The 12687-nt window shown below is 43.4% G+C and overlaps 5 protein-coding genes across 5 annotated transcripts; 1 reads left to right on the top strand and 4 right to left on the bottom strand.

Annotated features, from left to right (window-relative positions):
• Positions 1-37: 37 nt before the first annotated feature.
• LOC6728131 (protein lifeguard 1) lies at positions 38-1037 on the bottom strand. Its single transcript, XM_002103446.4, has one exon. The coding sequence runs from the start codon at positions 926-928 to the stop codon at positions 140-142; it is 789 nt and encodes a 262-aa protein (XP_002103482.1). The 5' UTR covers positions 929-1037; the 3' UTR covers positions 38-139.
• A 409-nt stretch (positions 1038-1446) lies between these two features.
• LOC120284956 lies at positions 1447-1660 on the bottom strand. The gene has a single exon (XM_039294704.2). The coding sequence runs from the start codon at positions 1642-1644 to the stop codon at positions 1522-1524; it is 123 nt and encodes a 40-aa protein (XP_039150638.1). The 5' UTR covers positions 1645-1660; the 3' UTR covers positions 1447-1521.
• A 281-nt stretch (positions 1661-1941) lies between these two features.
• Positions 1942-4668, bottom strand: LOC6728130. Its single transcript, XM_002103445.4, has one exon. The coding sequence runs from the start codon at positions 4505-4507 to the stop codon at positions 1973-1975; it is 2535 nt and encodes an 844-aa protein (XP_002103481.1). The 5' UTR covers positions 4508-4668; the 3' UTR covers positions 1942-1972.
• Positions 4669-4770: 102 nt separating this feature from the next.
• LOC6728129 lies at positions 4771-7515 on the bottom strand. Its single transcript, XM_002103444.4, has one exon. The coding sequence runs from the start codon at positions 7394-7396 to the stop codon at positions 4811-4813; it is 2586 nt and encodes an 861-aa protein (XP_002103480.1). The 5' UTR covers positions 7397-7515; the 3' UTR covers positions 4771-4810.
• A 2515-nt stretch (positions 7516-10030) lies between these two features.
• Positions 10031-10952, top strand: LOC6728128. Its single transcript, XM_002103443.4, has 2 exons — positions 10031-10697; positions 10756-10952. The coding sequence occupies exons 1-2, from the start codon at positions 10174-10176 to the stop codon at positions 10928-10930; spliced, it is 699 nt and encodes a 232-aa protein (XP_002103479.1). The 5' UTR covers positions 10031-10173; the 3' UTR covers positions 10931-10952.
• The last annotated feature ends 1735 nt before the right edge of the window (positions 10953-12687 follow it).

Genomic DNA, 12687 nt, shown 5'->3' with positions numbered 1-12687 from the left:
AAAAATATCCAAGTTTTGAAGCCTATATTTAGGCTTTTAAGTAAATGTAAAATAGGTTTTCTGTAGAATTTGTTTTATTAATGCTCGTCGTCGAATTGGATGTGTAAAATAATCTGTGTATTTGTGGGATTTCATGCAACTAATCGGATCCTCCGATTAATTGCAAAATGTCCAGGAATATGTTCATCACATCCATGTAAATATTTAGGGCGGCGAATATGTACTCCTCGGGACTAATGGAGTACCTATGCTTGCCTCCCATCATCAATTGTGTATCGTAAACCAAATAAACGGAGAAGAGCAGAGCGCTCAATGAGGCATATATGGTGGTGACCATATGTCCGCCCACGAAGATGGTCACGATTCCAAAGAAGAGCAGTATTATCAGGCAGCTAACCAGGAGGCCACCCATGACGGTAAAGTCGTAACGCGTCTGCAGGGCAAACAGGGTGAGTCCAAGGCAAACTGACGCCGTGATTAGCACGGCCATGAAAATCTCCATTGGGGCATATCGGCAGGCTGCCACGCCCAGTAAAAAGGACTCGGCTATGGTGAAGGCAGATAGAAAGATGAAGTTAGCTGGGGTCTGACGACGCAGATCCTCATTGCAGCCTAGAGCCACCAGTGAGAAGACCACTATTAGGATGGCCACCAAAAATATCCAGGTGCTGTCTGCCACCATCAAACGCACCCGGTTATCAGCAGTAAGAGAAACTATAACCACCAGGGAAGTGATCAGTTGCGCCAACAGGATTAGGTACACCTTCCGTATGAATCCCCGCCGAATGCTGGAGCTGCAGAATCCCAGGCCCTTGTCTGGATCATTCTGTTCCGATCCGTAAGCTGGATATCTTCCCAGGGGAATACACTCCGCCTGGTGGCTCCGATTTCCATACTGTTGTACTGGTTCTTGCACAATATCCAGCATACTGTAATGTCCTGGGAACACAACTTTCAAGTAACTGCTAATGCTTAATTTAATAACTTTAATCGTAAATTTTAGTACAGTATGACAGAAGAGTCAACGTTAAATGGAATCTATTTCTTAAAAACGATAAATCATTCTATCATGTTTAGTAACTATCATAACCATAACTTTAATTTCATTTCTTTAGAAATAGAATATTTTCCTATACTGTCTTAGGATGAAAAAATTAGAAAATGGATATAATATATAAAATATATAATAATGTATATAATTTAAAAACGGAGATATTTTTGTGCCTAAAGACAATAATGTTTCGTCGGTTTCCATGAAAGCTATATGATAAAGACCGGTTTTAATGAAATTAAATCCGAAATTATATTTGGTCAGAAAACTGGTGTACAACGATTAATGATCCAAAGCAATCTAGGTAAATTTATAACTTTATATAAATTTATAACTGCAAACCTATGCTGAAATCATTATACACTCTGCAATGGCATACAAATAAATACAACAAATTGTGCTGCTAAATAGAATATTTATTCAACATCGATTGTATTCCAGTATTCAAGTAGCTTTCATCAAATTATAAATTATCCTGCAGCCTTCTTCAGGTTCTCGTCAGTGATTGCACTGGTCTCCGGAGAACTGTTGGCCTGGATGGCAGCCAGGATGGAGAGCAAAAAGAAGAACAGTGCGCAGATCTTCACCTTCATTTTGGTAACTTTAATGAATGCATGGTGCTTTTATACTACCGTTTGCAGTTGATTGGGACCAGTTTATAATTTCTATTTTAATTGAGCTATATAATTAGCATATTTAATCAAATTCGTACGCTCGTATTAATAGACTTTCAGCAATATTTTGAAAACAAGTTGGATTGCGTCACATTAACACTCACAAAAATTTGCTACCTTGTTATTACAAAATACATAAAATTGTACATATAACATACTAATTCTTAAAATTCAAAACGACTGCCATTGTTGCTTAAGAGAAATAAAACACGCTTATACCATTTTGACTTTTAATAAAATAATACAATTATTTCCTTGATTTTGCTCTCATTTTTTGTATAATCTTTCGCGGCAGTTCTTTCCAAACAGTTTTCGTGTACCGGTAAGGATCCATGGCGTTCCTAGCGGTTCCAATCGGCAGTGGTGCCTGGGCCTTCTTGCCCCACACCTTCGGGTGTCTCCAGACTACGGTTTTTCCATGTTGGCCACCACCCCGGTATCCAAAGACTCCATCCTCGAAAACGGTCTCTATATTGTCGCCGAAAGCTGTGCCCATATACCGATCTCCTGCTGCGCAATCGTAGGCCCTATAGAAGGGATTGTGGGCTACTGGATATGGAGGCGGTATAACGGGTGGCTCCTTTCTTCCAGTCTGGGTGCTATGATTCACCACGTTTCTTAGGGCCTTCCGCTTCGGTCTACGAGTTCCCGCCGGCGGAGTCACATCCAGATCGAACTCCAAGTCGCTCACACTCGTGTCGGTAAGCACTAAGTGGTCGGGACACGGCTCTATAAAACGCTTCTGGCACTCTTTCTTGAGGGCCTTGTTCAGGTGAAACTTATCCAAGACATCGCGACAGGTGCACATCATCAGGGACTGGTGGCACGTGCACTTCTCGAAGCCCTGATCCTTTAGAGCGCGCTTGATCTGGCGCAGTGCCACCGCCATATCGCTCTTCACGATCCGGAAGGTTATGGGTTTCTGTTTCTTACCCAAAGTGGGCAGTGGACGAAGGGTCACGAATATTTCACCATTTCGCTTGGAAATGTTGAGCACTGGATGACCAAATCGCTTCTGTTCCTCGTAGTCAGCTGTTACCTTGCCGCACATATTCGGATCCCTACTTCGCATCAGGAAGTGACGCATCACATGGCCGGAGGATCGTAGGATGGCTCCTGGCCGCCAGCCATTCTTCCGTGCCTCGCAGCTTTTAGTCCAGTTCCAACCATGGCGACGGGACACAATGCTTGAGGATGATAGGCAGTTTTTGTGGCCAGCCTTTGGTTGATGGCTTCTCCCGTCAAGAATTTTGTCTCCTGGGTATAGCGATTCCGTCAGCTCCTTGATAGATCGCCTGCTGCGGATAGTGAATAAGGACTGAGATGCGCAGCGTTCCTTAATAGCCGAAAGCTTTTTGGTGTCGTGGATGTGGTACAGATTCTTTAGCTCGGAAAATACCTTCGCCAGGTAGGGAAGATCATCTTCCCCCTCAGATTCCATGACCACACAGAAATCCTCGCTTGAACGGGGCTTTGGAGTTCGACGAGGAGGTTTTGGTGGACTCTGAGCGGTAAAAATGTCATCGCACATCTTGCGGATTCGGCAGTGGGCGCAGGTTCTACCCTTAGAACATGTACAACGGCATGGTGGGCACTCGTTATCGTTATAGATCTTCCGGCGCACCTTCTCGCAGGGTGGCTCACAAAAGTCCTCGACTCCGGGCGGAGCTTTTGGTTTTACCAGTTGTTCTGCCACAATTTCTTCGGCCGTAATATTCTTGATCGGATGTCCTTGGAGTATGGGAACTGCTTTAGTATTGCATTGAGGGCATGGTGCATATTTTGGCAACCAGGACATCGAGCACAAGCAGACAGGACAGAACCGTATAGGTTTCACGCCATGTATTAAGTCGGATCTAAGAGGAACAGGGATGCCAGATTTCACGGGAGCAAGACTGAGAGACCTCGGTGTGTAAAAAGGAGTTATGACATTCGCATCGGAAGGTGGCTCTGTAGGAACCATCGAGCTCGAGGGCGGTTCCATTTCTTTGACCTTCTTGGCCACCGAGTCGATGATATTAGAGTACTCCTCGGTGAGCTTTTTAAGCTGAATAAATGAGGGTTTCTGCTTGGGACAGCGGTCATCATCTGGGAAGATTGCTCGACGATTTTCCAAGCTTTTGTAGCGTTGCAAGTCCAGATTCAGGCGCTCATCCCCTATTTCGGATAGAAGTTCAGAACACGGCTCCGAGGGAATTTTGAGTAAAGGATCAGGATCGCCAATGAGAAACATCACATCCTGAGGATTGAAGGTCGGGCCCTGGCTAGCACAGCTGACTCGCCCGCTTTTCTCCTTCTTCGGTAGTATCACCGATAATTTGCTGGTGCGGGAAAGACTTTGCCTTAAAGGCTTCTGCTCTGGGTGCTCCTCGCACTTTACGGTCAAGCGTATTAGAACGCTCACCCTTCCAACTACGTCAACTCGACGAACCAAATCGAGTGTATCTTCGTGCACCAGATCGTTCATCATGGGGCTGATCTTGTCAAGAAAATCCACAGGGAAGTTCGCAGTGGCCTTGCCAACAGTTGATCCCTGGTAAATACCCGCCAAAGTCAAGCCCTTCTCCTCCAGACTTTGACGCAATGTCGATGCTTCCATAGGGAGCTCCATCTCCCTGCCGGACACAAACTGGTCGACATTGATTCGGCTGGACGTTACCTTCACTGATTTTCCGGCAACCTTGGTTTCCACCAGCAGTTTGGCGGGTTCGTCAATCGTCACGCCAAAAAGATTCAGATTGGTGATGACCAAGTCGAATAGAAAGTTAGCCGATTCCGTCATTTCGTGGTTGCTTATTTGGTGTATTTTAGAATTTGTATGCCCTAGGACAGTTCTTCTGCGGTATCATCTATTAAAATCGGCGATTAAAAAAGAAATATGAACTGGAAACGCAAGTTGTGTGTGTGTTAGGTTTACAGGAGTTGAAATAAAATGTACTGAATGTTTAACAATAAACTCAAAGCTAAATTCAAAGCTGAAAAGTTATTCTGGGATCGCATAAGATTAGTCCGTAGGAATTTCTCAAATGAAGATTACAAAATATATTTAGGACACACACTAACATTTATTATGAACAGAAGAGTCCTACAATTGGCGATTTGTGTGCATTTGGCGAATAATATTTTTTGGAAGTGTCTTCCAAACTGTCCTGGTGAACCTATATGGATCGATGGCATCTTGACCGGTGCCAATTGGCATTGGTGCACCTGTACGCTTTCCCCAAATCCTTGGATCTCGCGGACAGGGAGCCTTTCCATGCTGACCTCCTCCTCTATACCCAAATATGCCATCCTCGAACACCGTCTCCACATTGTCCCCGAAGGCGGTGCCCATATAGCGATCTCCCGCTGCGCAATCGAAGGCCCTCCAATATGGACTGTCGGAAACTGGGTACTTGGGCTCCATAGATGGTATTCCTTTCTTCTGAGTCTGTGTGCCATGGTTCACCATGTTCTGGAGGGCTTTAGCCTTCGGCCAACGTGTTCCCGCTGGCGGTGTGACATCCAGGTTAAACTCAAGGTCACTGATGCTTGTATCGGTGAGCACCAAGTGCTCGGGACAGGGTTCCATGATTCGTCGCTGGCATTCCTCTTTGAGTGCTTTGTTGAGCTCGAACTTCTCCAAGGCATCGCGACATGTGCACAGCATAAGGGATTTGTGGCAAGTGCACTTCCTAAAACCCTGATCCTTTAAAGCGCGCTTGATTTGACGCAGTGCCACCGCCAGTTCGCTCTTCACAATCCGGAAGGTTATGGGTCTCTGTTTCATATCCAAAGTGGGCAGGGCGCGAAGGGTAACAAATATCACTCCGTCCTTTTTGCAAATATTAAGTATTGGCAGGCTTCTCCGTTCTCGCTCATCTTGTTCGTCGGATATCTTTTTGCAGATGCTACGATCCTTTTTGCCCATTAGGAAGAAGCGCATCACTTGACTAGCTGCTCGTAGGATGGCCCCTGGCCTCCAGCCGTACTTTTTGGCCAGCCATGATCTTGGCCAGTTCCAACCGTGGTGACGAGGAACAAGGTGATGGTCCGGCAAGCAGGTTCTGTGACCCGCCGTCTGCCGATTAAAAGTACCGGGAACGTGAGGATCGAAGGCACTGGGGGGACGCATAAGCGTTATGGAAGATCTACTTCCAATTGGCAGTAGAGTTTGGGATTCGCATCGCTTCTGCATTTCTAACAGCTTCTTGGTATCGTGCTTGTGATACAGATACTTAAGCTCGTTTAAAACTCTGGAGAGGTAAGTGCGATCGTTACTGGGGTGTGTTATCACACAGAAATCCTCTCCTTCGCGGGGGCTTGGAACCTTTATATGCTCCTGCTCTTGGGGTTTTCCTTTCTCGCTATTAAAGACGTCCTCGCACATCCTGCGAATGCGGCAATGGGCGCAAGTCCTATCGGCGGAACAAGTACAGCGACATGGAGGACACTCCTCATCAGACTCAGTTTCAGAAGAAATTTGAAGTGGTTCACCCAAACCAGATTTCTTCTTTTTCTTTAATGGCTTGGTATGTTTAATAGGGCCTTGGCATGGATCCTCTTTGGGTTCTTCGTATTTTGGTTTTACCAACTGCTCTTCTACAATTTCATCCGCTGTTATTTGGCGACTGTGGTGTTCTTCGAGCTCAGGAAGAGCTATAGCATTGCATCTGGGGCAATTGGCATACTTCGGTAGCCAGGACATGGAATACAAGCAAAAAGGGCAAAACCGAATGGGATTTATATCGTTGTCAGTATCATCTTTTATAGGAACTGGTATTATGCGATCTTCCATTGGTTCCTGGGGTGTGCTTGAAATAGGAGCAATCTTTTCTGATGGGGGATCCGCCGAGCTAGAAGGCAGATGCATTTTCTTAATTTTATCTGATACCATTCCAATGATCCTTGAGTAATGATGTGTTAGTTGCCTTAGTTGACTAATTGAGGGTTTCTCCTTGAGACAGGGATCGTCATCTGGTAAAACTAAGCGACGATTTTCCAAGCTCCTATAGCGCTGTAAGTCCAGATCCAATCGCACATCCCCATCCTCAAACAGAAGTTCCGAGCACGGCTCTGATGGAATCTTTAGCAGAGGATCGGGATCACCGATGACAAACATCACGTCCTGGGGGTTTATTGTCGGTCCCAGTCCTTGGCAACTTTCTTTTTTCATCTCTTTTTTAGGAAGTATATCCTCTGCAATGGATTTTCGGGACATTCGAGGGGAACTGGATCTTCGCGGTTCCTTAATGATGTCAGTATCTATGCACTTAATGATCAATACTAAACGAATGGTAATGGTGCCAATGCAGTCAGCTCGGCGCATTAGATTTATTGTGGCCTCGAAGAAAAGGTCATTCATTTTGGAGCTTATTTTATCGATAAAGGTGTCCGGAAAGAGCAGCACATTGGTGCCCAAGGATGAGCCTGCGTAACGGGCGGATATCTGCATTCCTTGATCTTCCAGGGACTGTCGCAATGCAGATGGACTAGTGGTGAACTGGGTCAATCTGTTGTTTATGAAATCCTGGACATTTATTCGACTGTTTGTGATTTTAATATTGACACCACCGAATTTTACTTGCGCTTCCAATAGTTCGGTTTCCTTGACTGGCTTTTCCAAGTCCAAGCTAGTGACCACAATATCGAACAGGAAATCAGTTTCGTCATTCTGTTGGCCACTATCCATTTTAAGCTCGCAATATTCTTTAACGTGGCTTACAGTCGTATAAAATCTAACAAAATGTGTGTAAAATTGAAAAGTGTGTGTGAATTGTTTGAGTGATAAGTGCACATTGAACGTATTAGACCTTAAAGTCAAAGCCGTACTCTGAAAAATATGATTTTTAGAATATTTTTTGACATTAAAATATATTACCGACCAAAGCTTTAAATAATGTCTTGAATTCATTAAATCAATTATATATACAACTTTGCCTGGAAATGAAATAAAATCAACCAAGTCATTAGTTTCGAAAAACTCTTGGGAGCAGCTGTCCACAAGTGTTTTCCGACTGTGAACTCTAGTGACCTCCTGTCTGACCAAAGGTTCCTGCGGGATTTCGAACCTGACTGGGCCAGTGAAAAGGAGCCAAATGGATTTCTAATTACCCCGGCCACTCCCCAGTCACAAATTCGCCTGTTGCTGCACGTGGGGCCAATGGTCGGGGAAAATCCCTGCCCCTCGTGGAAAATCCCGCTCCCATTTATCGCTACACCTTCCGTAAGCCGCTTAACACGCGATTCCTGGAAAATCTCACACGCCCCCCGAGGCGGGCTGCTCCATTTATCAAATCAGCTCACATGCTTATCTAAATTAAGTTCAATTTTAATTAAATTTTGCGCATTACGTTGACGCGAAAATCGGTTATCCTTGCTTTTTCAGGCGCTCCAGTCGCCATCCACACCCAAAAACTAGTTTTTAAGCGCATTTGCGACGAACATTGGGGAATTTGTCGAAAAATGCTGAGCCGCAAAATGGAAACGTTTTATCGAGAAGACCGCCTGACTAACCCAGCCGATTTAATTGGATACAAATTGGTGCAGCCAAATGTTCACTGGGTTTCGTGGGCGGGAAGGTGGGGCAAACCCTAGGGTCAGGCTGCCATCCACGCCAATAGCCAAACAATAACAAATTGGGTCCCCGGGTGCGACTAAATTCGGTGCTATTTTCTGACCTTCCTGGACGCGATGCTGCTGGCCAAGTGGAAGCCACTCGTGCATAAATTATACAACACCCGTGTACATTCCGATTTACTCTAGGAAGAAGTCCATAGGCGAGGAATTTTCTTTTAAACTAACCTAGTGCATCTCTCATATGTAGAAGGGTACTTAAAACATAAATTCTAGATAAATTGCTAAAATAAATACTGAAATTTTAAAACAGTTTCAATTTAAAGCTAATACAATACCGTTGCAATTCCCATATTATATAATTCTGGCAAGAGAAAATACAGACACACAGTATGCAAGCAGATTTCTTGGGAAATAGTTTAATAATAAATGCAGCAAATATATGAAATCTGAAATACATTTCAATCTTCCTAGGAACTTATTGAATAACATATTTCCTTTTCGTTTGTTTACAAGCCCATCAGACAACTTAATGGAAATTGACGTCTCCCAACCCACTTTTATAAGAGTATTTAGTTTATGTCTAATAACTTTTCAATTGATGGCTCCGCAAATTGGGCCGAGTTTGCACAAATATTTTCGGCCACAGAACGTGTGAAAATCGAGGAGTGAATGCTGGACAACAATTTCGTGTGGCCAAATTGGCTTCTCTGGCCGAAACCTGGCATTAATGACTTGTTAATTAGTTGGCCATTTTGTCGAGTAAAGCAATTGGAAAACAATTTCACCAGCAATTGTCATTGGTTGAGTTGTGTCGAAATGCACGAATTCCTTCGATTGCATAATTTATGTGCTGGTTTTGATGGACGACTCAAATAGCTGAAGCCGAACCATTTTGGCCACATTTATTTGCATATTTGTTCTCTTGCATTTTAATTGCTTGCCAAATTAATGTCTCTCCTTTAAATGCAAAGCACTCTGCCTTAGCTAGAAAAAGCCACCAATTAGAATGTCCGAATGTGAATATGCTTGACCATAGCCCTGAACGTCTGACTGACTGGGTGAAATGGCACATACGTAGAGTATAATAAATCCTTTTGGATAAACCATAAAACAAAAGATATTCCTCGCCAGCAGCTGGCAAAACTAATTCCGATTCTCTGCTGGCATCCATCCACATACTCCCACAAGTAATTGGTTGAAGCGAGTGTTTTTGGTTTTTGCCTCTTGTTTTGCTCGAGCGAACACTCTTGGTTTTGGCACGTTACGTATACGCCACAAGTACCTAATGCCAGGCACCTAATACCCAGCTCGTTGGCGGTTGCGGCTGCTGCATCCAACCCACTTTCACACTGCCACACTGACACTTGGCTGGAGCATTGCTGATGCGGCTTGGAGCACTGTTCCTGCTGGCAGACAAATGAGCGCCACCATTAAACGCTTCTGAAATATGCTGGCGAATCATTCACAACCGGAGCAGAAGCAGGAGCATCCAAGGAATGGGAAGTGGCAGTGTGGAGCTCTTCATGCCAATAAATCTGCGAATTCTGCACCCGGAACGCAGCTTGTTCTCCGGGGTCCAAAGTGTTAAATCGTATTTAATTCGAAGCTCTTTGGGTTATTCAATGCATTAAATAAATGTACAGTAGGAGTTTATTTATTGAAGAATCTCTTCGGCCAGTTAAAATTTGAGGAGAAAACCCTTTACCTTAATTGGAGAGACCTTTGAGAGCTTGTTTGTTCTGAAATGATAGCATCCTAGTAGGAGTGGATTTGAGTTTCCCAATTTATATGCTAAAAATTATGTAGCCGGAATAATGTTTGACTAGAACCTGCAACCAAAGCCCGTTTCCAGAGTACCGCAGTCGCATTGGACCTCGTCCATCCTAAAAAATGCCGAAGAAAGGAAAAGACAAGGGGAAGAAAGGGAAGAAAAGTGTTTTCAGAGCCAAGTCTACAATAGTGCCCACAGCACCGCCTGAACCAGTGTTCGATAGAAATTTGCCCGTCTTCTCCTTCGATCTTGTTATCACCCGACTGGAGGTAAAGGGTGTGGTCCTGGCCGACGCCAGAAAACTGCGGGTGAAGGCCAAATTTGGGGGCAACAATCTAAGCCTTACGGCTAGTAGGACCAATGTGAGCGAGTTCAAGCCGAATGCCAGTCACACCTTTCAGGCGGAGCCACCCAATCTTGCCCAGAATGTCGAAGAAAATGGCATAGTCTTTGAGGTGGTGTACGATGAGCAAGTTGTTGGCTTGGGTAATCTGAGCCTGCCCAAAAGATTGAGCTCAAGGATAAAGCTGGACATGAAGGCATTCTCCTACACGAGCACTTGTCCCCTGGAAATGGAGGGGAAACCAGTTGGTGCATTAGAGTTCCTTTGCAAGCTATTTATCAGATGTGGCGATTATGCCAGGTGAGCTGGGATTTCCTTACAGAGTGCTTAGTAATTAAGACCACTTGATTTTTTTCAGGGAGGGCGAAACTTGCCCCAATTTGGACAGGAACCTTAGCCCAAGGGACATAGTATTTGTGGTCGGCAAATCGCAGGCCAATACCAGCTGCTGCGATCCCTGTCGAGATGCTCTGGAAATCGAGGCGAGAAAACAGAAGGACTACAGTATTCAATCGAGTTCTAGTCGAAAATAGAGTAATTTAAGGTTCATAACGATGCATCTAGTACAAATTTCATTTAATACCACACTTACCAGATAATACCCTTTCATCTCTTACAAAGTAGGTTTCGTTTATATACAAAATTGAAAGCCTAATTGGTTCTGCCAAAAGGAATATGTACAACTTATACATGACCTAGCTCAAATTTCCCTAAATCACAATGTTTTATTTTAGATTCACCTCTCAATTACCTTCAATCAATCCGTATTTGCTGGCCAAACAGCTTTAAAGTATCCTTTTGGCACCAGAACATGCCATATAGAATTCGTTTCTTTTGGCTGTCAAAAATCTGCTTGATTAGAAGTGACTTCAATTTAGGGTATTTTTCTGGCTTTTGCAGATAAGCAAATATTTGGGAACGGGATCAGGTTGGATTTTTATTACACATTTTGCTCATTTTAATGTCCTGGCTGCCTTGAGTTGTTTGTCAGGACCTTCTCCTTCGTTCCGCAATTCGGGGCACACATGTGTGCGCATAAGGGAAAGTGAGTTCATCTATTTTTTATTTGCCTTCAGCCAGATGCTTCAATATCATTTATATATATATATATATACGTTCATGTAAATGGCTATAGCCCGTATTATGCTCAAGGAAAATTTCAATATTGACTTCCTCGCGTGTTTGTGTCCCTTTCCATTGTAAATAAGTCCGAAGCTCAAAGAAACTCCCAGTCAAGTAAATAATTGAATATTTATTCGATTTCTGAACTTCATTTTGCTGCTTAGCTTCGCTATTCAGCAAAAATCCATTGTTGGGAGACACCTTTTTACTTTTTGTAAATTTCATCCACTGTCTGCCATAATATTGCACATTACACCAACATTGTGTGATAATAACATCAGAAAGCCGCGAATCCGAGGAGAGCAATTCTTGGCGTTGGCTTCGGACTTTCAGTTGGCAACCTCAAACCGGAAATTAAAACTTCACTCAAAAAAGGAGCAAGTGTGTGAGTCTTGGATGTTTTTTAGGTGGACCTTTTTGAAAATGGAAAATTATATGAAACCTCTGTTTATTTAAAAAGGCTATCTATCAAGTAAAACTTATTCGTTGGTTTTGCTTCAATTTAAAATTTTTCTGAATTAAGAAATTCATAGCATTACAAAATATTACTCATACAACGAGTGTGTCGGTAGAATTTTAATGAGAGCAAATATGTTTTTTTTTGCACCAAATGTCCATAAAAAGTTTACCATTCAGATATCTATTGTAGGTTTGTTATTGTTGTATTATGTTATTTAGTAGACATAGAAGCCCTCGCTACCGAAAAGGCCACCCTAATTTCCTGTATAGATATGATTCCTCTATTCTATTTTCCATTTAGTGCATTTCAGGCCAGCGAACAAAACACCAGACAAACACTCGTTTGCGGTGCTCAGCATTGAATTGAATTCCTGCACAATTTTTAATGAGCTCGAAATTCCAGGCACATGCGAAGCCAGCAAGGCCACTGCCGTTTTCTCACAGTACACCGCCCAAAACCACCCACTCACAGCCTCAAAAAAGTGAAACAATCGGCAGTGACGTGCCGATATATATTTGTGGGAAAATACATTTCACAAAAAAAAAAAACTAACACTTACCTTTTCGAAGCCACTGGCACTGCAATAATTGAATCAAATTCAACGTAATACGTTTCTGTAGTCTGTCAATGATAAAAGCCTTTTTTGCTATCGAAAGCAATCTGGGCTGAATCCTGCTGGAAATGCAATTAACTGAAAGCCAAAAACAC

The sequence above is a fragment of the Drosophila simulans genome, chromosome 3R (genome assembly GCF_016746395.2).
Source record: "Drosophila simulans strain w501 chromosome 3R, Prin_Dsim_3.1, whole genome shotgun sequence".
NCBI lineage: Eukaryota > Metazoa > Arthropoda > Insecta > Diptera > Drosophilidae > Drosophila > Drosophila simulans.
The sequence above is the reverse complement of the archived record's forward strand: the minus strand, read 5'-3'. Positions and strand labels throughout refer to the sequence as shown.